This window comes from Chelonoidis abingdonii, unplaced genomic scaffold, assembly GCF_003597395.2.
Source record: "Chelonoidis abingdonii isolate Lonesome George unplaced genomic scaffold, CheloAbing_2.0 scaffold0001, whole genome shotgun sequence".
Classification (NCBI taxonomy): Eukaryota; Metazoa; Chordata; order Testudines; family Testudinidae; genus Chelonoidis; species Chelonoidis abingdonii.
Window position 1 is genome coordinate 969,072 of NW_027424262.1, and position 25,633 is coordinate 994,704.

At 41.7% G+C, this 25,633-nt stretch overlaps 1 protein-coding gene across 5 annotated transcripts; it reads left to right on the forward strand.

The window, feature by feature from the left end:
• The first annotated feature begins 3,212 nt into the window (after positions 1 to 3,212).
• THUMPD2 (THUMP domain 2 tRNA and snRNA guanosine methyltransferase) lies at positions 3,213 to 25,627 on the forward strand. 5 transcript variants are annotated; one of them, XM_032784435.2, is made up of 10 exons: positions 3,213 to 3,349; positions 5,476 to 5,608; positions 8,645 to 9,057; positions 10,742 to 10,819; positions 13,375 to 13,427; positions 14,015 to 14,102; positions 15,709 to 15,780; positions 16,533 to 16,647; positions 19,365 to 19,482; positions 25,449 to 25,627. In XM_032784435.2, exons 1-10 carry the CDS (start codon positions 3,236 to 3,238, stop codon positions 25,555 to 25,557), a joined length of 1,293 nt encoding a protein of 430 aa, XP_032640326.1. In that variant the 5' UTR covers positions 3,213 to 3,235; the 3' UTR covers positions 25,558 to 25,627. The 5 variants fall into 5 exon arrangements, with proteins under 5 accessions (XP_032640326.1, XP_032640327.1, XP_032640324.1 ...); XM_032784436.2 differs by lacking the exon at positions 25,449 to 25,627 and adding an exon at positions 25,113 to 25,437; XM_032784433.1 differs by lacking the exon at positions 25,449 to 25,627 and adding an exon at positions 22,578 to 24,328.
• The last annotated feature ends 6 nt before the right edge of the window (positions 25,628 to 25,633 follow it).

The window sequence follows — 25,633 nt, forward strand, 5'->3', positions numbered from 1 at the left end:
TGTGAACGGATACAGCGTTAAATCGGTATATCGGCCATTAAACCGATTTAAAGTCGCAGTGTAGACCTGGCCTGAGACTCCGTGAAATCAGGAACTCAGACCCAGCTGGGAGGGGAAGGACACTCCTCCTTAGCCTCTCTCTCTTGCTGCCTCATTTTTCCCTGAGTGCCTCTTGATGCACAGAGCCACCGTGGCTAGGTGTTGCATTGGGGAGTCTCCCAGTGCAGCCCCCTATCCGCGAACCCCAAGCAGACCCTGCCCACCTCTGTCCGATTGTCTCTCCATGCGGTGGACTGTGCCCCCCCCCCCTCCTGTGGGCTGTCTGCTTCCAGGGGCCACAGATTGCAGAGCAGCCTCCTCAGGAGAGATGAGAGGGGCGGTCTCACCGGGTGTGTGCACAGCCCCCCGGAACACTGCTTTGTCCCGTTATATACTAACTTGTGTTATATCGGGTCACATTATATCGAGGTAGAGGTGTAATTTGATATGTTGGGTGGCGCCTTTTGTTATGTGTTCGCTCCCCCTGATGTTAGAACCTGGCTACGCCACTGAGTTTGAACTCACAACCAGCTGATCTAGGAGAATGGGAGGATGAACTCCGCACCCAGCATCATGCCTGGAGAGAGGAGCTGATGAAACAGGCAAAATTGTTGGGAGTGAGACCTTAGGGTATGGCTACACTCACACTTTACAGCGCTGTAACTTTCGCTCTCAGGGGTGTGAAAAAATACCCCCCTGAGCGCTGCAAGATACAGTACTGTAAAGCCTCAGTGTAATCAGGGCAGCAGCGCTGGGAGCACGGCTCCCAGCACTGCACGCTACGCCCGTAAAGGATGTGGTTTATATGCAGCGCTGGGAGAGAGCTCTCCCAGCGCTGCCGCTCCGACCACACTCACACTTCACAGTGCTGCCATGGCAGGGCTTTGAAATTTCAAGTTTAGCCATACCCTTAGGCAGGAGAGGAGAAAGGCCTCAGGTTGGTGGGTAATGCAGCGAGGGAGACTCTGATCAGGAGACTGTACAGTGGAAAGAGATATGGTAGTGTGGGGAGCTCTGAGTTTAAGGCTTTTGGGCAGGGAGGAGCTGGGGCTTGCAGTTTTGGGGAAAAGGTCTCCAGTGAGGAGGCAGTGTAAAGCAAAAGTTTTTAGGTTGGAGGAACAGTGCAGAGAGGTAATGTGGAAGTGGGGTCTAAGGTACAGGGAGCTGTGCAAGGGGAGATTTTCCAAGTGAGTTGTCATGGGGCCTCCAGTATGTGTGGTGCTGCGGGGAGAGGAGTGTGGAGAAAGGTACCTTGAACAGGACAATATGGAAATAGGGGGTCAGAGTCCATGTGGAGGGTGGAATTGCAAGTGCAGAAACCCAGGTATCTTGGGACAGTGTAGGTGATGGGGGTTTCTGGTGTGTATGTAGCTTTGTGAGCATTTGGTGTAACAGGGCTCAGTCTGTAATATGGTACCATTCTGGTTAAACGGAGATTTGATTGTTATATTATTGCATAATGTTTCACTAAACAGACAAATAGATATACCTGAGGCATGGGAGACACTGTTGGGATAAAGCCTGCAAGGAAGTTGAGTACAGTGTGGAGCAGGGAGCGAGACTGTCTGGGGTGGGAGTTCTTGAGGGAGGGGAGGGGAGCAATGCAGGGGGTTCAGGAGGCAGGGCAGTTTTTGGTAAAAAGCTAGATGAAAGAGGCAGTGTTTGTGGAAAGATCTTTGAAGAGAAGAGTTGGGGGAACTTTTGGGGGGAAATTAAAAATATTTAGTAACTGTCACACAAAGTTCATCAAATCATTGAATTAATTTGCATACAACTAAAATGTCCTCCTTAAACCTGTGTAGTTAGAGCTGGCAAAAAAAGGTGACTGGTTGCAACCCTTGAAGGAAGTTCTAATTTATTTACAGAGCACAGCAAGCTTCCCACAAACACAGGGTGTCCCACCCCTAATCTGAGAGGATTTTCCTCCTAGGAGATAAGCAGGAGTCAGACACACAAGTCCCCCTGGCCCATGCAGGCCTTTGCCTCTCTGAGTGTGCTGGTTATTGCAAATGCATGTAGGTCACAACACTTTAGAATTTAAGAGTTTGTGCTATAGATTTCTAATGTTATTCTCTGGCTTTCTCTGCCTGAAGGTTGAAAGGTATAGGCAGTGGATGTCACCAGGTCACTTATTTGATACAAGGCCAAATAAGCCTACTAGATGCTCTTGAAATTAAGGGTGTCCTCACAGTGAAAAATCACTTTAGTGCAGAATAATACATTTTTTTTCACATTTTCAAGGCCTCAGAGCAAGATGGGGACAACCAAGCTTCCCTACTGGGTTCAGTCTTGACAGGGAGCTTCCCTTTAAACTCTGGGATATACAGATACCTAGAGTCCCTTTAGGGTTACCACCTATGCCTAGTGTAAGGCCACGTCTAGACTACGCGCCATATTGGCGCGCTAAAATCGATTGCTCGGGGATCGATATATCCCGTCTAATCTAGACGGGATATATCGATCCCTGAGCGCGCATATATCGATTCCGGAACTCCACCAACCCCAACGGAGTTCCAGAATCGACATGGCGAGCCGCGGACATCGATCCCACGCGGTGAGGATGGGTGAGTAAATCGATTTTAGATATTCGACTTCAAAATTGCAAATCTAAAATCGATTTTACCCCGTAGTGTAGACCAGCCCTAAGTGGGGTGAGGTGTCAGGCAGAGGAGATGGGGGAGCGGGGGAGAAGGGCCTCAGGCAGTGTGAGTGGGTTGGTCTCAGTGCAGGGGTTCAAGGGGCTTAGTGATGGGGAGAAGCACTGTGATGAGGGGGATCTCAGGGTGATGGGGACAAGCTGGCCTGAAGGGCAGCTGAGGGGTTGGGGGAATGGGTCCGGGCAGTTGGGGAGACGGAGGGGGCGGTGCTGGTGTTAGGGTGGAGAGAATGGACTAGGGCCCGGAGAACAGGGAGCAGACTGGGAGCACCGGGGGTGGCCGGCGGGACGGCGAGGAGAGGCGGGCTGAGGGAACTGGGGGGAGGGGGGGCGGCCGAGGCAGTCGCCGTGGTCAGAAAGGCGAGATCAGGGAATGGGCGGGACGGACTCTGGGACGTGGCTGGGTCTGGAGGAACTGCGGGACGGACTCAGGCGGGATCGGGTGATGGGGCGGGGCAATTGGGGGGACGGACTGAGGGGTGGGGCCGGGTGAGGGGGCGGCCCGAGGGGCGGGACAGGCCCAGTGGCGGAGCGGACGGTATGGCGGAGGGGTCGGGTTGTGCTGGCCCCTCTATCCGCTATTTCTGCACGGCCGGCCGGGGCCTGGAACCCTTCCTGCTTCGGGAGGTGCGGGCCCGGCTGGGGGCCACGCAGGTGAGGTGCCTGGGCAGGGTCTGGCCCGCGGATGTCCCGGGAGGTACACGGGGCTGTGTGGAGGGATGTAGGTCTGAGAGGCGGAAGTCTGGGTGTATGGGGGTTGAGGGGTGAGACTCGGTTGTGTGGGGAGGTCTGGAGTGTGTGTCGTGGGGTCTGATGGGTGGGGGAGGGGAACCTGGGGGCCTGCATGGGGACTGTGGGGAGGGATAAGGGGGTTGGGGTCCGATGGAATAGGAGGCTTGGGAGAGCCTTTTGCTGAGTTTGTCCTTTGGGTCTCATCTGCTTCAACCTCCCAGGGAAGTTTGGGTCCTGTGCATACCAGGATAACATATATAGTCTGAAACATATTCAGTTACTGTTAGCCAACATGTTTTTTAAACCCTAGTGTAGATGGTGGCTTCACTCTGTCATCTAATATACTAAAATACAACTTGTGTGTGTACCTGTTGGCTCACTCTGGTTGGAAATACATCTCTTGCCCATGTCTAGCCAAGTTCTAGGTGACTGGTGAGTGGGTGAGACTTCTGAGGGAGAAACAGACCCTATAGCCCTGGACATAGGATGTGAGTTTTACTTGGGCGAGTTAAAGGTGGTGTAGTGAGACAGAGGTATCTTATTGCTTAGATCTGTTTATCCACTGTTTTGTTCATGCGTAACATAAGAACATAATGGCCATACTGTGCCAGACCAAAGGTCCATCTAGCCCAATATCCTGTCTTCTGACAGTGGCCGATGCCAGGTGCCCCAGAGCGAATAAACAGGACAGGTGATTGTCAAGTGATCCACCCTCTGTCACCCATTCCCAGCTTCTGGCAGACCGAGCCTAGGGACACTTCATTTAACTTGCACTTCTGATGTAGCGTGGGAGAGAGGCATGTCTCTGTTTCTTCATATGCTCTGTTCACAAATGAAAAACAGCCATCCTTTTGTTGTGGCTAATCTTGGTACTTTTCTGATTCCACTTAGCTAACTTGAGTTAGCTGTTAGTAACCCAGGTTACAGTAGGACCACCAAACATGATTGTAAGTATATTGAAATGCCACTGAGCACTTGGTATAGACATAGTTTTAAATCATGTTAGCAAACTCAAGTAGCCTCATTTGATTTAAAAACACTTATTCCTACCTCTTCATGCCTAACAGTTGCAAAAGTTCAAGGTGGTTTTTGCATATTTGTACTGGGTGCTACTGGAACCTAGCTACACTTATTGGTCATCCCAGTCTTCAGGAAAATCTTCCCCTTAATCTTCATTTGACAACTTGTATGTTACAGTCAGAGTTTAAAATTTCACATCTATTTCAAGGTGTAGTTTATCATTTTACTAGTGAGCATTAGCTAAATTTAAGATACTTTCCCAATTAACCACTAGTCATCATTAGCATAATCTGTTTTCTTGGAGATATCCAAATAAAGCAGCCATTCTAGAGCCAAAGAGGTATACCGCAATAATATCTTGCGTTTATAGTGCACCTGTTGTCCCAAAGTATTTTATACATTACCCCCAATGTGATGGAAACTGCAGGAACCCCTTAAGTGAAGGACAGCAGTCAGCTGGTTAACAGTATGCTGAACAGAGGAAAATGTGCAATGACACTGGGTGACTCAGACGTCCCGATATTTGGGTGGTTGTCCCGCATCCCAACCGATCTTTGGTTGGGACACAATTTGTCCCGATATTTCGCTCTGCTAGATACCCCCACCCCCCCCCCCCCAACTAGCAGTACGTGGCTCTTTTATTTATTTTTTCCCCTGTGCCGGCGGACACCCGGCCCCTCCCCTGCAATGTGTCCTGATATTTTCTTCATCTCATCTGGTCACCTTAGGAAAACCCCCCAGTTCTTACAAAGTGCCTCATGGATTTTAACGTTCTCAGGTATCTAACAGATTGAGTTGTTAAAGTCTGATCTGAAAAATACATATACTAAACTATATTGAACTCAATATGTTAATATAGTGGTGCTCTTCATTGTATACCCTTGCTTACTGTGGTTGGATGGAGTCAAAGGTGCAAGAGCGCTTAATGTGAGGGTGTGAAACCGCATGGTAAGTTTCTGTTGGTGGGCCTAAACCAAATCTAGAGACTATTTTTTTTTTTTTAAAGACTTTTTTCTTCTTTTTGTTAGGTGGAGTATGTTTCAGGAAAAGTTTTCTTTACCACCAATTCTGAGTTGAGTAAATTGAAGAAGCTGAAGTCTGGAGAACGATTATTTTTGCTGCTGAAAAAACATGCAGCAATTTCTCCCTCTAGAAATAAAGGTACTATTTATTACTCTTTCTACACACAAAATATTATGAACTCAAAGTAGAAGTTGAAATCTGATTTGGAAAAGAATTCCATAATCATTTTCAAATGCCATAAAGCAATAATAAGACTTACAATCTTTTTTGTCCAAGGACATTCAAGAACCTTTCTACTCTGAAAGGTGACTGTTAATATAAACAAAAAAAATCACAACACATAACAGGATTCCTCTTTTTTGTAAGTGTTGGCCTTAGCAACAGATATACTTGGGTTTTTTTAAGACTTTTTTCCCCTCTTGAGCACTTATTTGATAACTTTTTTAAAAAATATGCTTTTTGGCTGATATTTTTCAGGTCATCTCTCCACTCAAGTGAATTTTTGGAAGGATTGCGCAAAAGCAATTCAGTTTTAATAGAGAGAATGGGGAGGAAATACATTTGTAATGTTTATAAACTATTTTTTTATGCCTCTTTTTAATAGTTCTAACAGCTTTGTGGTGTAGAATAGTCCCTAGGTCACAAATGTTCCTGTGAGTGGTCAAGAGGAAAATCCATTTTGATTTGTCAGAGTTAAACAAGTCTTGGTTTTTAAACCACTTTTATGCACTCTCTTTATTTAAAGAAACTGATGTTTCATTCTGACTCCTAATGTTCTGCTGGCACTGCACATGCATATTTGTGTAATTTCATTGGAAGGTTTTTAAAGTTGGAGGTTGGAATCCACTAGAGCTCTGAAGTAGTTCTGTCCTGTTCCATGGTATCTATTAATGTACACACTCAATAACAGTACCCATTTTTAGGTTCATGCGTTACTATCCTGAGAGGGGACATAACAGTTTTCAAGCACATAAAAGATTGTTACAAGGAGGAGGGAGAAAAATTGTTGCTCTTAACATCTGAGGATAGGACAAGAAGCAATGGGCTTAAATTGCAGCAAGGGCGGTTTAGGTTGGACTTCAGGAAAAACTTCCTAACTGTCAGAATGGTTAAGCAGTGGAATAAATTGCCTAGGGAAGTTGTGGAATCTCCATCATTGGGGATTTTTAAGAGCAGGTTGGATAAACACCTGTCAGGGATGATCTAGATAATACTTAGTCCAGCCTTGAGTGCAGGGGACTGGACTAGATGACCTCTCGAGGTCCCTATGATTCTGTGATACTCTTTAGTTGCATGGCTGCTTAGTTTTTTTCCATAGGGCCCCTGCTTCATTCGGTGCTTAGATTAGACAGAGAACAGCTGGTGAGTCAGGGATATGTACTGAATGGAACAGATTTTGCTGAATTCTTCCAAATTCTGTTTTCATATATCATGGTGTAAATCTGGAGCATTATGTATAATAAGTGAGGGGAATAATTTTCTTGGAGGTTGAGTGGATTTAGGTATATAAACTGAGATGGATTATTTGTGGTATGAAGTTTCAAATGTTGTTATAAGTATCTGCGAAGATCAAATTCTATCATCACTATTTTTATCTGAATCTAATTAGGAACTTGAAAAATATTCTAAAACTTTTCATGGAGGATCAAATTTATCCATGGACCTAAAGTTCAAAAAATAAATAGAAGTACCTAAATTACTTTCATCTGTGTACTGAGGAAAATTGAAGATCATAATACTTGTACTAATTTTATTCCTCAAAGTTCAGTTTCACAGGCCTTGGCTACACTGGTGCTTTACAGCGCTGCAACTTTCTCGCTCAAGGGTGTGAAAAAACACCCCCCTGAGTGCAGCAAGTTACAGCGCTGTAAAGCACCAGTGTAAACAGTGCCCCAGCGCTGGGAACATGGCTCCCAGTTCTGTAAACTAATCCCCACGGGGAGGTGGAGTACCTGCAGCGCTGGGACCACACTCATACTTCAAAGCACTGCCGCGGGAGCGCTCCCATGGCAGCGCTGTACGCTTGCAAGTGTAGCCATACCCTCAGTATTTTGCTCTAGTGAAGTCAATGGGACTGCGCATGTACTTAAAGTTAATCATATGTTTATATCTTTACAGTTGGGTTCTTTCCTTCTTATTCTAATTGCCCATAATAAAGGTTTTGTGGACTAACTGCTGTTTCCTTACACCTGTGGAGACTCTGGTGTTGGTGTGGTTTAAATATGGTCATAATTTGGCTTTGCTGTAGGAATTTAGTTAATAGTTCTGTTAATAATGCACAAGAGGGAATAGACTCCAGTTCTTTCTTCTGAAGATGTGTAGGCTCTGCAATGTTAGCAAGAGTAAAACATAACTTAAATTAAAGCTGGTGGATACTAATATGTGTCTGAATCCAAATGGGGAAATGGATCTGACTTTTGGCCACTTTTCAGAGTTGAACAGCATTTATAAATGCCTTATAAAGCTGAATAAGCATTCTTATTTTACAATAGGGGCAACTAAGTGACAGAGATTAAGTTAATTTATCCAATGGCAAAAAACTAGTAATTGGTAGAATAGGGGTTAAGAACCCAGGTTATTTTAGCACACTGGGACTGTGATTAACTATTAAACCATGCTGGCTTCCCAGCTGTGAGCTAGCTCCAGAATTTCATCCATGCCATGCAGAGCTCTCTGAATATCTAAGCAGAGGGAAGAGCTATGGGCAAGGCCAGGACAAAGCAGGGTATGATTGATGGAACACCACCCATAACCAAATCAGATCAGAACTGCAATACTTACATTCAATCACTGGTGCCTCAGGAGTTAGCAGATTCACAAATTTACAGAGTTAATTGTTCTGTTTAACACCTGTTGTCTTAAACTGCTTTTGTATGAAATGTTTTAAGAAATTTTGTTGTAGAAAATTTGGGTGCAAACTATAATGATCCTGGCCGTACTAACTGTGCTGATTTTGTCGTGTGAATACATAATAGCTCTGAGTATAAGTAAAATTTCTTTATCCATGAAAATGAATGGATTAGACTTTTTGTAAGGCATTATTATTTCATTTAACAGTCCTAGGAAATAAGTGTTTAATGTTCCCAAACATACACTTTAATGTCAATTTAGTAAAAATAAATTGCGTGTATTAAAATGTTAACACAGAATAAACTAAGCTCATATCTCTTTTAGGAAAAGTATTTAATGAAATTCAAAAACTTGTAATTGAGGACCCCAGATGTTGGCTGGATATTATTTCCATTTGGAAACGTCTTCATGGAAATAAAGTTGAACAAGGAAACCTCTCTAAAGAAAATCCAGAATCCCTAAAAAGAAAATCAGAAGAAGAGATAAGTATCATAAGAAAAAAACAGAAAGAACAAATATTAGAGACAGTTTCTGATGAATGCCATGTGGAAGAGCAAAAGAAAAGTGTGGTACTAGAAACAAACGACGACATGGACTTTTTGACTGAAAGAAAAACTTTGCTAGAAGAGACATCTGAAAGTAGAATAGAGAAATCAGTTGATAGCAATAACCACAGCTTCAGTTTCAGAGTTTCTTGTCGCTGTAGTGGAGCAATTGCAAAAGTATTTACTTCACAGGTATGACAAATCAAAATTCCTGAAGGATAGAATTAATTGTAGATTTTAAAGGTGCGCTGAAATACCTAGTAACTATGTGTAGTTGGTTAATAAATGGATCAGTAATAGCTTTGAAATTACTTTCTAAAAGCATGACTATTCATGGTTCGTGTTAGAGAACCTTGACTAGAAATACCCTGAAATGGGCAATAATACATGTATTTTTAGGACAAAATAACTTTTCAAATGAATAGCTTCTGTTGAGGATGCATTGTATTTATGAAGTAATATATTTGTGCATATGGGATGCAAAAAAGCAACATCTGGGACTTGGGTTCCGTTTATTTTACTTGAAGGTGGGCAGAAGTTTAGTTCTCTGGGAGGTTTTTCCATTGAAGTTAGTGCACAGTAAACTGTAAGGCCCCAGTCCCGCAAACACTTAGAAATGTGCTCAATTTTATGCACGGTGTTTTAAATTTTTCAGGCTCTACTTGTTCAAAACTTTCCAGAAATTTGTGGATAGTGGCTATACACTAGGTTAATCTATCTAAAGGTCTGCTGAACACCACGTGTTAAGAGCATCTCAGATCAAATGTGTTTTTTCTTTGGGCATTCCTACAGTGGTAGTGTGGCCCCAAACAAGCCCAGCTGGCCTATAAGCAATTAAACTAAAGTCTGGCTGTTGACTGGGGGAACTTCCAATCTCTGAGATCTTGGAATGCTGGTGGTCCTACTGCCTCAGACTGCAGTGTGTGAGGCTGTACATCAGTGTTAAGATGGTTTTTCCCAATTATATAAATGTGGGATGGAAAAGGAATTCTTGGCCTTGTGGCACACTTGTTTGTGAATCTCAGCTGAAACCTGTCAATTTCTTCCCTGTCTGAGAGCAGTCATCAGTTAGCTAAGGAAGAACCTGCTCATGATGTTCAGTGTTATCCCAGGTCATTCACTTAATTCCAATCACCTGGTCCTATAGCAGCTGAGCAAGCAGGAATCAGTGACTTCACTCATGAGAAGAAGACAGGTGGCTGCTGCTGATGAAGCATTCTCTAAGAATTCTTGTAACTGACTGCAGTTTGAAGTTATACTGATGTGCCACTGTGCAAACATTGAAAGTACTGAGGGGTTACATAGCTAACTCTACAGTGGATGGATTTAAATTCATTGCACACTTTAAATAAAGTATTTATTGAAATCTGCAAACTCTAAAATCAAATGAACTGTAAGTGTTCCCTTTGCAGGGGTCTGATTTGGCCTGCAGAATCTCTTGATGAAGGAAAAGAATTAGCTTGTCTCAGTGTAGGTGGAGTTTACAGGGGTGGCAGGTTGGGGAAGAATTCTGCCCCCCCCCCCCCCCCCCCCCGCCGGTGGCAATTTTATAGTTATGTTTCAGAGCAGAATACATTATAAGATGCTAAAGAAAGCAAACTAATTGCCAGTTTAGAAATAAGTAGTTCTACACTCATACTTAATAATCAAATTGTTAAATTTCAGTTGTGGTATTAGGACAGATGTTTTGTTTGGCCTCTTCATATGTCCAGGTTCAGGGCTGCTAGTGTCATATTACACTATATAGTCTTGCCTTGCTTGCGAATTCTTTAAACTCTAACATAACTATTTTTTTGTCATTTGTAACTCAGATTCCTTTTCATCTCAGTGGCTTTCAGTGATACTTTGTCTTGGGGTGGCTTTTTTTCCCTTTCAGGAGGTGGGAAGAGTACTTGGAATAACTCTTGTAAAACAGCTTGGGTGGCAAACAGATTTGAGAAACCCTGATCTAGAGGTAATGAAATGGTTTGTTTACTGAATTATTCACTAGTTTTAAAATGACACTGTCAAGTGCTGATTTGATAGGACTTTTTTCACTGTTTTAGCATTTGTGTGATAGTGGCTATAGGCCCCACTCTGAACTAGGGCTGGGAGTAGAGCAATACTGGACTAGGGAGGCCTCACCCCTAGGTATGTTCCCAGTGGAGGAACAGTTTAAAAGGACACTGGTAGCCCAGAAGGGGCTGAGGGGAATAAGCAGCACATGGCTTCAAGAAGCAAGGCTGATGCTGAGCTGTGCCAAGAAGACAACAGCTTGGTGTGAGTTGCCCTAGCAGCAGGGACTGAATCCCACCCACCTCTTTGGGATTTGGAAGCCCTAAAAAAGAGTTACTGAACAGGATACTAACAGACCAAGGAGAGTCTGCTAAGCCTGCGACTGTGCACCAAACTGAGGCTCCGGACTGGTAGGAAGTGACTAAGTGGAAAACATAATTTTGGGGTATCTCAATAACTGGACTGGACACTCTCTGATAAACCCCCTGAGTCAGGACCCGGTGGAGTGAGTTGGGGGCCTAATCCCCCCTATCTTGGCACTCCCCCCACCCCACCCCTTTGCTCCCCACAGGTTGTGTCACCATAGAAATCAGAGCATGTGGGGGTTAAGGCCATACAGACAGGGCCCCCTCTGGGATGAACAGGGTGGCAGAAACTGAAAGGCCACTATCTGACCACTAAGCCAGCTGGTCTTTAGACCTTCTTGCTTCACTATAGAACATTTTTCGTTCTTTAAATATACCAGCATAGGATTCTCCCTCCAGTGTTCTTGTTGTAAGGCTGTGTAGAATTTCCCTCACTCTTTTCTACTGATGTGAACAAAAAAGTACCTATAGGCTTCTTGTGGCCCTGAGCACGGGGGAAGGAGGCTCCTGTGTACCTATGAACCAGTATTTGTGGTAGTGAAGATTCTGACCAAACCCAGAAGGGGTGAAGGTTCAGTCATCCTGATAGCCGTATACTGGCTCAGACAGAGTAAGTCTTCAACTCTGCTCACAAAAGCAGCGGGCAGTCCCATTGGACTAAGAGTCTGTTCACATCCCAACCCAAATATCTGTCCCTGCTGATCTGGTTTCTGAAAGGATGACACTCTGCAGGCATGATATCTTCAGCTAGGTTTCCCAAACATCCTGACTTTTCTAAAAGAATCTACCAGTAAGACTTCCAGCTCGAAGTAGAAAGAGTTGCTCTATAATGCAGTGAAACTCACTGTAAATGATGTGTGCAAACGGCTGACTTGCCTTATCTTTCTGAGTCCATATTAAAGACTGATTTTAATCCAGGTGCATTTGACAGCTGTTTCAGCATGCCATGATCTATTTGAAGGTAGACCATTGTCTCTGCATCCCTTATCAGTAAGTTCATGCAGGTCTTGACACATTTTATTTCCAGTGTGTGTGTCCCCCAAAGGAGCCCCCTCTATAAGGGGATATTTATTTGGTCCCGACAGCCTCTTTTTGAGGCACTTTGTACTTGTGAGTTCAGCTTTCTTATGTGGAAGGTTAATTTCCTGGTGGCAGTGGATTGTCTCATAAAGTGAATATGCCTCAGGCTCTCATGACTGATCCACATTCATGCTAGATTTTACAAGTTATTGATGTAAACTCTCCCAAAGATCCTTGGCAAGGTAGTGATTGACATCAATCTTTAAAGGGGCTTATTGCCCTTGCTGCCATTTTTCCACACCCATATGCCCATCCTAGTGAAGTAGTTCTTCACAAGCTTGATATGAAAAAGGTCATTAGGGTTCTGCTTGGAGCAGACTGAAGACCTTAGGCCATCCAACTCTGCTTTATCAGCAGTTTCCTAGGTAAGGCTATCATTAAGAGGGCTTATGTCTAAATGGTTCTCAGATTGCATTTCATAGTGCAATGACCTAACTGGTCAGGTATGTTTTCTGGGGCAGAGGCTTCCATTGCCAACCTTAGAAATGCCTTATGCATACCTGTATATGTACATAGTCAAGGAGCCACATATTCACTATGTGCAGTTGTAGGGATGGTTCTTTAAAAAATACCAAGATGGCTTAGGAGCAGAAGTCCCATTAAAGGCAAGGAGACTCTTAAGTCATTTCAGTGCTTTGAAAATCCCAGCCCTAAGCAGTAGTGCTTTGTTTTGGAGGAATCCAAATCCTGAAAAACCTGCTGGTGAAGTTGGGAGGAAGTTTGTGTCTAAGCATATTCCTTGAACTGTATTAAAAAATTGGTCCCTTAAAGATATGAATGCCTTGTGTTGAACTTTTAACTAATGTAGAATGTCTTTAGAGCTTGTTTAAATGTTACAAATTCTTTTAAAACTTTTAAATTGTAAATTTGGGTTTCCTATTGTATTTATTTCAAAACATAAGATAATTTTTGATGCTATAGGTTTTTATTGATTGATCTAAAACCCCAAATCCTAATTATAAAGATCAAATAAATAGCATATTGTATGTCTAGTTTAAATTAGCAAAACTACCATCACATTAACTTAGATACAGGTTTCCTTTTTAATGTAATTTTTTCCCCTTTTCAGCTCTTTGTACATCTAAATGATATTTACTCGGTGGTGGGGATTCCTGTCTTCAGGTAATATTTTTATCACCAAATTTCACAAATGGCAGTCCTCTAGTATGATGATTGTCTCATTCTCTGGAGATATTTAAGAGTAGGTTAGATAAATGTCTATCAGGGATGGTCTAGACAGTGTTTGGTCCTGCCATGAGGGCAGGGGACTGGACTCGATGAGCTCTCGAGGTCCTTTCCAGTCCTAGAGTCTATGAATCTGTGAATTTTATAAATGAGTCCTGGCAGCTACTGTGTTTTTAAAATATTTTTCTTAATTTGTATCCTTTGGGCTATTTTACATCTTGATCATTTACAATATGTCTAGAGTTGACTTGAAATCTTGGCCTGAATTTCCAAAAGAGCAGCCTAAAGCTAGGTTCATAAGGCCATACTTTGGCACCTAAATCAGTGACCTGATTTTCAAAGGTGCTGAGCAACAAGTCACACTCCCTGTCCCTCACTGAGTTATCCTTTTCTATTGGGTTCCCATAGTTGACTATATGATGATTTTTATGCATGACAACTTGCATTTTTACAGAGACATTCTTTTGGATTCACTTCTTATATGAAGTGTTTTTAGTTTGGAATCTACCTTTTATTGTTTGCAGACTTCCACTGGCGACCAGAGAGTATATCCAAACTGCAGGACTCCGATCTACTGTTGCATGGGCTATGGCATCTCTTGCTGAAATCAATGTAAGCAAACATTGATAGAGATCATTAATATTAGCAACAAAGGGCCCTTCGTAATAATAGGTTCTGTTGCTCAGAGGGCTAAGAATTTCATGATCCAGTTAGTGGAGGCAGAGATGGCCTTACAGACACCTTTTGGAGGAACATTATGGATACACTTTTTTCTCTAAAAGTGCGTGTCCTCTAACCAACACACCAGCTTAGATTTGGATTTCAGAAAATGTAATTGACGGTATCTCAGTGATTCTTATACTTCTAATGTCTTATGGTAAGTCTGATCTTGTATAGTGCTGATTGCTGTCAGTCCTTATTTATTTTAATGGGAATTTATGGGCATTCATCATGTCCCAGGGTCAATCTCTGTCACAGAAGATAAGTCAACATCTTTTTGCGTTGAATATAATACCCCATTTGTAAGAGCTACAGTTCTGAATCTCACGCCACATTAAAAAAAACACAGCAAATGAACTAAAAAAGAGGCACTGTGGCTTAACAACCATGTAAAAGAAGCAATGGGAGATAAAAGGCATATTTTAAAAAGTGGAAGTCAGATCCTAGTGAGGTAAATAGAAAGGAGCATAAACACTGCCAAATTAAGTGTAAATATGTAATAAAAGCCAGAAAGGAGTTTGAAGAACAGCTAGCCAAAAACTCAAAAGGTAGTAACAACAATGTGTTGTTTTTTTTTTAAGTACATCAGAAGCAGCGGCGGCTCCAGGCACCAGCTCTCCAAGTGTGTGCCTGGGGCGGCAAGCCACAAGGGGGGCGGCCTGCCGGTCCCTGCAACAGTGGCAGTCAAAAAAGCAAACAGGATGTTAGGACTCATTAAAAGGGGGATAGAGAATAAGATGGAGGATATCTTATTGCCCTTATATAAATCCATGGTATGCTCACATCTTGAATACTGCATACAGATGCGGTCTCATCTCAAAAAAGATATACTGGGATTATAAAAGGTTCAGAGAAGGGCAACTAAAATAATTAGGGGTTTGGAACGGGTCCCATATGAGGAGACTAGAGGCTAGGACTTCTTCAGCTTGGAAAAGAGGAGACTGGGGAAGAGGGGGAATATGATAGAGGTGTATAAAATCATGAGTGATGTGGAGACATTGAATAAGGAGAGGTTATTTACTTGTTCCCATAATATAAGAACTAGGGGCCACCAAATGAAATTAATGGTCAGCAGGTTTAAAACAAATAAAAGGAAGTTCTTCCTACAGTGCAGAGTCAACTTGTGGAACTCCTTGCCTGAGGAGGCTGTGAAGGCTAGGACTATACGGGGTTTAAAAGAGAACTAGATAAATTCATGGAGGTTAAGTACATTAATGGCTATTAGCCAGGATGGGTAAGGAATGGTGTCCCTAGCCTCCATTTGTCAGACGCTGGTGATGGATAGCAGAAGAGAGATCACTTGATCATTACCTGTTAGGTTCACTTGCTCTGGCATTGGCCACTGTCGGTAGACAGGATACTGAGCCCGATGAATCTTTGATCTGACTCAATATGGCCATTCTTATGTTCTTATCTTAAGGTCTTGCTTTTGAAGAACAAATTATACTGTAAATGTGTTTTTTAAAAAAATATATTCAGTATGTTTTTTTTTTTATAGGCTGGTGCATTTGTTTTAGATCCTATGTGTGGATTAGGAACAATACTCTTGGAAGCTGCAAAAGAATGGCCTGTAAGTTCTACAGTTGTTATAGGTAGGATGTTTCCAAGATAGTATTACATTAATTTATTTTATATTTGTAAAACATGATCGTAATTTACCAAAAGTATGTGTGCTTGTTGGAAAATCAGTCAAACTTTTTTTTTTTCTGGAAAAGTTTGCAGAATTTTTAAACTGAGCTTTGGTTTAAAACTTCTCCAAGAGGTACTTATACAAATCACTAACTCCTGTGCACCTGTTCCTGCAGTTGTCTAAATTCATAAATAGAGATTCTCACCCCTGCTCTGGCCCTTTTGTGCTAGTGACAGGGGTCTCTGCAGCACAAAGGGGCTCTAATAGCCTTGGATCCAGCCAGCAGATTATTCCTTCAGTGCAAGAACTGAGGAAGACAGCTGTAGGCTGTCATCCAGTACTTACCCCAGAGTAGAGGGTATGTCAGGGATGATGTCACAGGGCAATGCACTGAAGGGTTGAGTAGTGCAGCTGCTCATAGGTAGTTGGGGACAGGCTGTTGTAGCTTATCACCTAGGGCTATCTAAATTATTGCTTCCTAGAGCAGTCTGCAATTGCAAAGCTTAAAGCTACTTTTTCACCTTTTCTCTCTGGACTTTGAGTTATATTCTGCTATTGTAAGATCTGCAGCACTGAATCTCACCCGGAGGTCTTGCCTTTGAAGAACTACTTGTACTCTTAAATGTGTAAAAATATTCAGTATTATGTTTTATTCTGCATAATAAAAATTTCTCCTTTTCCCCCTCCAACAGAATGTACATTACTTGGGTGCTGATATAAATGATTCACAACTACAAGGTGCACATGAAAACATTAAGGCTGCAGGCTTGATGGATAAAATTGAGTTACTTAAAGCATCTGTCATAGGTAATATTTGGAAATATTTTAGAATGACAAAGCATGTGTTAAGGACTCTAAACAGAGTTCTAGAACTATAGTTAATGCTGTGAATCAAAGTATACTAAAACCTAGAGTCCTTGACTCTCTTCATGCATGATTGGGTTGACACTTTCCTTTATTTTCATGACCTGCTGTTTTTCTGTTCTCTTCCCCTTATGTTTTGACAAGAAACTTAACACAAGGATTCTGTATATATTAATTTCTAGGCTTTGGCAAATCACTACTATTACTCCATCTTATACGAAATTCCCAGTCAAAAAAAAAAATTAATTTAGGTAAAAGTTCTAGTTAACTGTTATAATACAAAGATAAAGCCCTGTGATCTGCTTCAGCTTGTAACTCAAATTTTTCTGCAATGATAACTTAAGTCAATTAATGAATCGTTATCTTTTGCAGTGGATAAATGTAACGACTCTGACCTTTTCCTGGAAAATGCTATTTGTTTGTTCTCAATTTATGGGCTGATTTTAGGAGAAAATTGCTTTATGATGTGATACTTAATCTGGACAAATCCTCCAAATCTGGTTCTGAATTACCCATGTATGAAAACTCATTACAGCAGTTAGCAAAAGAGAGTCCGTATTTGACACCTTACCTTGTATTCAGATAAAGGAGAATGTATAGTACTCCTTCCCTTCTAATATCTGTTTCTTACCTGATTGGTTTTAGAGCCCCCACTGGGCTTGTCTTGTCTTAGGATATTTAAAATTAGAAGTATTCTGAACTCAGACCATACTCTTGTTGAGGAAGTAATTGGTGCCTCGTTGTTGTATGTTAGTCCTTGGCTAGAGTATATTAATTTCACGTTTTTTCAAAACAATTCATAGCTGGCTATTTTGCTCCTAGACTAAACAATTTACCATAAGTCTTGGTCCAAGAATGTTCTGGGAAACAGCTCATGCCATTCTCAAGAGACTAGCCTTTTTGTATAGCTTCAGTAAAAGAAAATCACTTAGAGCTGGTATAGAAAATTCAGTCATCTGGAGAAACAATTCAAAGAGAGCAGCTCAAAATCAAAATTAAATTGGTTACAGCCAGGCCTTCCTGTAACCGGATTCTGTATGAAAGATCTAATTCTTCACTTCCTTCAGTTTAATGTGCATTTGAGCAAATTATTCTTCTAAGTTAAATGCCTGCAAGGTTAACCCACATAACTCCCACTTTAAAACTCATTTGCACACAGTTATTTACCTTGAGGAGCAGAACTAGTTTGTAAAAATGGAATTGTATTGTTTCGTGTTCATTGACTCTGTCATCCTGATCAGATGTTTTTTATTTGCAAATTAACAGAATTTTTCTGGCTGCCAGCTTTGCAGACTCAAGCTGGTGTATTCTCTCTCTCTCTATCGGTAATAAACATTCTGCATGCTAAATCATGTCCTCGTTTATACCATTGCCTTTAGTGGAATATGGGACTGAAGCTACACTAATGGCATTGGTTTCTTTCTAGTAATGAAAGAGGATAGTAAGATGTCCTTGGGGTTTCTTGTTTTCTAGGTTTCTTAGGTCTTTTAGCAGATACTATAGGTGTCCCCGTCACATCTCTTGAGTGCCTCCTGCGTGGTGTTGATGGATGAAATGTTTTATAGCAGGGTTCTCAAACTGGAGGTTGGGACCCCTGAGGAGGTCATGAGGTTATTACCTGGGGGGAGATGTGAGCTGTCAGCCTCCACCCCAAACCTGTCTTCAACTCCAGCATTTATAATAGTGTTAAATATAAAAATGTTTTTTTAATTTGGGAGGAGAGGTGTCGCACTGAAAGGCTTGCTGTGTGAAAGGAGTCACCAATACAAATGTTTGAGAACTGCTGTTTTTTATAACAACGTCATAAGCTTGGAGGCGTGTAAGACCCTCAGGTGCTTACAATACATTCTTCCAGGTTCATAGCAAACTCAACAGGTTTTAGGATCACCTCCTTCACTAAGGCTATGTCTACCCTATGGATCTTATAGTGACACAGCTGTACCACTGCAGCTGTGCTGCTGTAAGGTCTCTCATGTAGCCATTCTTTGCTGGCAGAATAGCCTCTCCTGCCAACATAGTGCTGTCCACACCAGCACTTTTGTTAGTGAAACTTATGTTGATCAGGGGGTATTTTTTCACACCCCTGACTGAGAAGTTTTACCAACAAAAGTGGTAGTGTAGAGAGAGCCTAAGACTTGTAAACCTGCTCCTTGATGGTCAGTTTATATAGTCAGTGTACTATTATCCTGTGGCTTATGCTCCAGTTTGGATGCCCAAAAATAGTTCTCCACTCTAGTTCTTCTTAGACCACTTCTATAGAGAGTTGTCACTGATAGTTTATTTGCAGAGGTTGAGGGATCTGCGCTGTCAGATGCAAAGGAGAGAAGTTGATCTAGTTACTGTAATTCTTCTTTGTGGAAACTGATAGCATAAATTGTCTATGCCCTTTCCACCATGTCTACCTTTCAGGGTGGGTCCATGTGGATTCTGTTGAAGCTGAAAGGGACTGGAGTAGAGTTGAATTTGTGGCTCCTGTATGAGGGAGCATATACATTGCCTCAATAGTCATAGCTTTTTGGAAGTTCTGAACACTGTACTTAGGCTATGCACTCCACAGGAATGAGGATCTTGCTGTCAACATGCTTGAACCATGGTTGCTACTCAGTCATTGTTCTTTCTTAAGTTTAGCCAAATTTAAGAATCTGACTCCTGTTTTGCAGCATTGCCATTACCTTCAGAAAGTGTTGATGTTGTGATTTCGGACATTCCATTTGGGAAAAAGTTCAAGATAACAAAAGACATAAAGCTTCTACCAGATATTCTTCGAGAAATGGAAAGGTATATATATTTGAAACACTTTAGGGTATTTTTTTTTTAAACTCTATACTTGTTTGTAATCTTGAGCATAAAAATCTCTACTCTAAATGATCCCCAATTCTGTGGTCTGGACCCAGAAAAGCTAATAACTAAATACGTCTGTGTTGCATACAATTATTCCTCACAAATCCACTTCTCCAGAGCATTACTTGAGGTTTCATGTCTTGCCTTGCAATCTGTGGAAGCTTTGACAGCAGTAAGAGCTGTCAAAGCATGTATGTTAAATGTTACGTCCTCGAGGCATTCTTCAGCTGAGGGGTTACTCTTTTCACAAGTCAATGTGGTGAGAGAACCTTCACTCTTCCTACTGTTTTCAGGTAGAGGTTATTTTGAAAGCTGGCTGTGTTTACCGTGGTGGTCTGAGAAGCATACAGCTGTCAAAGTTTAGACACTCATACCAGGTGATTTTAAATGGTTCATTTTTGTTGATACTAAAGAGTCTTAAGATGCTTTTGCAACAGTAGAATAGTAAAGACAACTTTACCTTTCATCACAAATTTTGACAGGTTTCCATGTCCCCTTTCTGGTTTATGTCCCATGCACTGGTCTCCTTTTTGGAGGTGTACGCTGTTGGCTTGGTAGCCATTTTAATATTTCTTGTATAGGGAACACTAGGACTGTTTTGTGAAATATTTCACATTTAGCGCCATTTTAAAGGTTAGAAGAAAAGAGAATTTTTTAAAGAAAATAAGCTTTACACATTTTAAATAGTTCAGAAAACAAAGGAATAAAGTGTTAAGGCATAAATATAACACCTTTTTAGGTTTTTTAATGCATTTTTAAAATAAAGGCATTAAATGTTAGCAACAGAACATGTTTGTAGAGGAAAATGAAGGGGAAGGTAAATGACACAAAGTGAGAGAGACAGACTTTTCTTCCATTCCTGTTTTAAAATTTTCTCTGCAGCCTCTCACTTTCTCTTTTTTCTGTAACAGGCGGAAAGGCTTTTGCTTTTCTTGGCTGTTCTACTGCCTCTCTCACTTTCTTGTTTAACCCACTCTCCTTTATTTTCTCTAGAAACGCATACAAATATTAGCAACAGAACATGCATCTTTTTTAAAATAAAGGCATTACTTTCATCTCTAAAAAAGGCCTGTTATCATATTTGTCTTAATACTTTATTCCTTAGTTTACTAAAATTCAATTAAAATATGTAAATTTTTTTCAGAAGAAAACAGGCTTTCTTCTAACCTTGAAAGTGGCTCTAAATGTAGGAAAAAACACACACAAGCAGTCCTAATGGTTTCCATAAAAATACATTTTCAAAATGAGCACCATGCCAAAAGTATACATCTCCAAAAATCAGACTGGTGGGCAGGGCATAAACCAAAAAGTAGAGTGTAGAAACTTCTGTTTCTATGGTGAAGAAAGGTAAAGAGGTCTTTACTAGTCAGTTGTATTTGTGATCCGTGGCCCTAATTTTGGGAAAGAGAGGAAATTTACTTTAAGTCCCACTACAGTTGGAAGAGTAACTAGGCTATGGGATATAGTAGTAATACACTTTTAATGGCGGTTTGTAGTATTAGATCATGGGTTCTTCAAATTTGCAATCAGAACAAGTTTCAGGGTGTTGTGACCTCTCATGTTATGGCACTGTGGGAGCGGTCCTGGTACAGAAAAAATTGAGCCATTGTATTTGATTTTCCTTTTTGTCAGACCAGACAGGTATAGATATAATCGTCCGTTGGTCAGCTTTTGTTTTTTTTTCTTTTTCTTTTTCTTTCCTCCAAACTATCTACTCTATTCTCTTGTTGGCCTTGCTTGGAGTTCTGTTCCATGCTGGTCTTGTTTTATTTCTTGGTGGATCTTCTCGGGCAAATATGAATATGGGAAGAAGGGAAAAAAATTGCCAGAGAAGTTCCACCAACAGACTTAATGAGAACCTTTTATTTGACCTGCTGACTGTGAGCAGTCGTCAGATGGGAGCAGTTCCGCTCTGGGGCTCAAGCATTCCAGTGGCTTTTGTAATGTTAGCTCCTAACAGGTAATTTATGTAACTTGATTTTAAACTGTGTGTAATTTGATGTCACCTTTCCTCAGATTAAAAAGCTTTAGGAATCTATAGAACAAACTGAGGACAATAATTTAGATCTCACTAAGACCATGACTACACTTGACTACAATGCCAGTGGCATGAATTGTACGTGTAGCTAGTGAAAAGCAGTCTGCGTCCACACTCACTATGGTGTGGAACTACACACAGCAGCAAAGGCTCCAGCAGAACCCCACTGCCAGAACCTTTCCTTGCAGCGAGAAAAGGCTCCAGCAGCTGGAAGCCTGCAGGACGCTACATTGCTAAAAATAGCAGAATGGACGTGGGAGGCACTGCTTGGGCATGTAGAGAGCCCATGTAGGGTGTGTATCCTAGGGTTCAGTTATGCAGGTAACGACTCACCTAAACAGTGCTTTACCCTTTACTGTGTTTATGCCCATACTAGTTGGGCATGCAGTGTCTGTACTCTACACATCACTGTTAAGTGTAGACAACCCTAAGGAAAAGGTCAGTTTAAAAACTCCCTTATTCTGTCATAGGAGATACTCCTTTTACATTGTAGTTTAGAGGCTCTGCAAAATCAGTCCAAAACCTCCATCAGTTAGGTCTGGAAAAGGGGTCTGAGGGAGATCATCCTTTCAGTTTGAGAAGAAATGTCAGCAGTACAGCTGGACCCACCTTTTATCTATAGTCAATGCTTTTCATTTCCCCAAGTCAGAAATATTGCTGAGACAAGAAGGGTCCAGCTGCTTCATTTAGGGAAAAATTTAGAGTGGAGCTACAACAGTTTGCAAAAGGTATTACTGATTTATGATGAAACAAGAAACCTAAGCATGTACTTAAGTGTTTCACTGAATTAGGGCCATAGCATCTAAAATCCCAGTGTCTCTGTGATCCTTGAAGGGTGACAGATACTGACTTATTCTTTGCAAAGAATGGACATAGCTCTGATTTTTGATTTAGGGTGCCTAGATACCACAGTAATAGAGGCATGAGGAGTCCATAGATAGAATGCATAGTCTAGTAAGCATGCACAACTAACCATGTTTTTTTAAACTGTCAGAGTGCTTCATGTTGGAGGGACAGTTGTATTACTTGTGAGTCAAGATGTCCGCAAGCACATGGGTGGCTGTATTAGCAATTGTGTTGAAAATGACACCTCTTTGAACGCCACCAGTGACAACAGGAATGGAGCTGCTATGGTGAAAGACTTGAATCCCAAAGAGGAAAATGGGAGTCCAAGAAGTATTTCCTCTTCAATTAAAGGTGTGGAAACTGAACACTTCAATAACATTACATGCTTTGGGTCTTTGGCAGCAGTAGAATCCTATGGAATTAGCCTTGGAAAAACAGATGCTTTCATATACAAATATAGGAAGATGCCTGCTGCTGGAATGCAGTAGAATTCTGAAAGTGAACATGGATCTTATCTGAAAGTATATTGCACTGAAACAACTGAACCATGTTGGTCCTAATTTGGGGCCTTATTGTGCCACGGGTAAGCAAATTTATTTGGACAATTTTACAGCATTCCTTTTTCCCCTATCTTCTTTGCTAAAGAATTCAGTAGTCACAAGATGGTGGAGACAGTTCTCCAGCAATATTAAGTTGGCCACAATAAAATGAGGCCAGATCCTGAGGTCCTTACTCAAGCAAAGCATCTGTTTACTTAATGAGTAAAAACCAAGCAAGGGTCTCATGGTTTGGGCCACACTCTTCTAGGAGTGATTTGTATAGGATTTAACTTGCTGCCACTGTGGTGGGACTGCATGAGTTTGCTTTCCTAAACCTAGTTAGAATAGGAAATGCATGCACTGTGTCAGATCTATTGATTAGTAATATAATTTAGTTTCCCCAAATAGCACTGAAATTTGATAGGTTCTTATACCAAGATCAGGCAAAGTACTATCAGAACTCCTGTTCAGTTGGGAGCCTGAAGATGCATGGTTGCAACACTCACACTTAGGAAATCACACTGTATTTATAATACTTTTTTTATTAATACAGTTAGCAAAGTCATGAACACTCAAAACCCTGTGAGGCAGGTAGAAAGAATACAGAATGTGCTGAGCATCCAGATACTTTTATCATCCCGTGCAAAACAACCTGCAGTGTTAGTGATCTTCGCCCTCACCATCAGTCATCTTGGCATCTCTCAAGGCACACAGAGTAGGATACAACTTTTATAATGTGTTACACTTATGCCACCATATGCAATGCAATACTCAGATGGGGTTTCAGGCCCTTTTCGTTATTTGTAGTTCCTCACTGTAATGTTGGGATGCCCTTCTCCACTAGATTAATCCTTTTACCTTGATTTTATTAGCATATAATTCAGTCAGTTACCATGGCATTTTGTTGTCAGACAGCTTCTGATGTCCCTAATTTAAAATATCTCAAGATGCTATGAACTAGTATCTCGTGGTTACTTGTCAATAGTTTAGTTATTACAGCATTTTATTGTTTAAAATCATATTATCTAGGGTTACTTTTGGTTAACTACTTACGCTTAAGTCTTTTTGGACCTTGTGCCTTAATTTAGCTAAATTATATTGTCTTACAGGCCTTGTAGGCTCATTACAGTATTGCCTTAATTTACATCTAAGCCTCATCTAGTAAATACCTATACCTGTAGGCTACAGCACTAAAGGGAATTAGAAGCCTTTACTGAAGTGTCTCTAATGAATTGTTTTTTGTTTTTTTTTTTGTAGCAATTACGTAACTAAAAATGTGATGTAAAACTACTAAAACCCATTTATTTTACTTTAGGTATATACAACCTTTTAATGTTAGAATAAATATATCTATCTAGTATTCTGTTGGTATGAGATCAGTGCAGTGCTACTCATGTTCTTTTGAGCAGCTATTGCAGTTTTTTAATTGACATTAAACAGCTCAGGGTTTAATTTATTGCTCACCAATCTGGAGTTAGTTGGTATCGCTCACTTTTTAGCTGTTAAGGGTTAGGTCTGAGCATTCAGCAATTATCGCTCACTGCTCCCTGGCTAGTGGTTATAGCTCACCAGTCCGGCCTTCGCGATTCCCCCCGCCACCACCACTAAATGTTTTGGGGTTATCAGTCAGCAGTGGGGGGGAGGTCTAGGGTTCTCTCTCTCCTTGCTCCCTAATTGTGTAGGGAGTTACGGGTTAGTGCTGAGTGTTCAACCATTATTGGTTTGGGTTATTGCTCACCGAAAAGGGGCTGAGCATGGGGTTACCAGTTAACATTCAGTGGTTAGGAGTTGGAGGGTAAGGTTGAGCACTCTGCCGGATTGCCCCTCAGTGCTCAGCATTAGGGGCTGAGGGTTGATGTTCACTGCTCAGCTGGTAGGGGTTATGGGTCAGGACTGAGTGCTCACCAGTTAAGGATTAGTATTTTTTTTTTACTGAACAGTGTTGGGGGTTGAGAGTCAGCGATAAGCACTCATCATTTAGTAGTTAGTGGTAAATGCTCAATGTTCAGGGGTTAGAGGTTATTGCTCATTGCTCATGGCTGAGTGGGTGACGGCTCATGGTGAAGGTTTAGCTATAACCTCCAGCATTCCTGGCAGGGCTTGAGAGATCCCTACTCCTAAAACAGACAAGGAGTTGTGTTTAGGAAATAAAAAAGTGGCCAGTCTGGGTCCAACACACCAGTTCCCACATGCCACCCCCAAAGGCTCAGTGCCATGGGTCTCACATTTACCAGACATTGAGAACAAGAGCACACAGTGGGGATAGGAATTTGAAGCCACACAGCCTGGGTAATGAAGGAGAAAGGACACAGTGACCCCAGACTGTCAAATATCACAGGGTAGATACCCAAAACAACAGGATTCCCACCCACTCCTGCTACAGGAGCCAAGTCTGCATGTCAGTCCTCAGGGTATTACACTTCTGCAGCAGCCTCTGGACCCTTACACAAAAATCCGATCTCCTGCTGTCATCCTCCTAGGCTGTGGCCAACTAGCAGGAGCCAAAGAAATCGCCCTGCCAGTCATAAAGAGGAAGCCTGGGGTCTGTTTTGGGACCGGCTCTGTTCAATATCTTCATCAACAACTTAGATGTTGGCATAGAAAGTACGCTTATTAAGTTTGCAGACGATACCAAACTGGGAGGGATTGCAACTGCTCTGGAGGA

Bases quoted from the DNA above. Each gene is read 5' to 3' on its own strand.
- THUMPD2 (XM_032784433.1), top strand. From the start codon at position 3,236: ATGGCGGAGGGGTCGGGTTGTGCTGGCCCCTCTATCCGCTATTTCTGC. The intron at 9,058-10,741 runs GTATGACAAATC...TTTCCCTTTCAG, and splicing joins CAAAAGTATTTACTTCACAG to GAGGTGGGAAGAGTACTTGG. The intron at 13,428-14,014 runs GTAATATTTTTA...TATTGTTTGCAG, and splicing joins GTGGGGATTCCTGTCTTCAG to ACTTCCACTGGCGACCAGAG.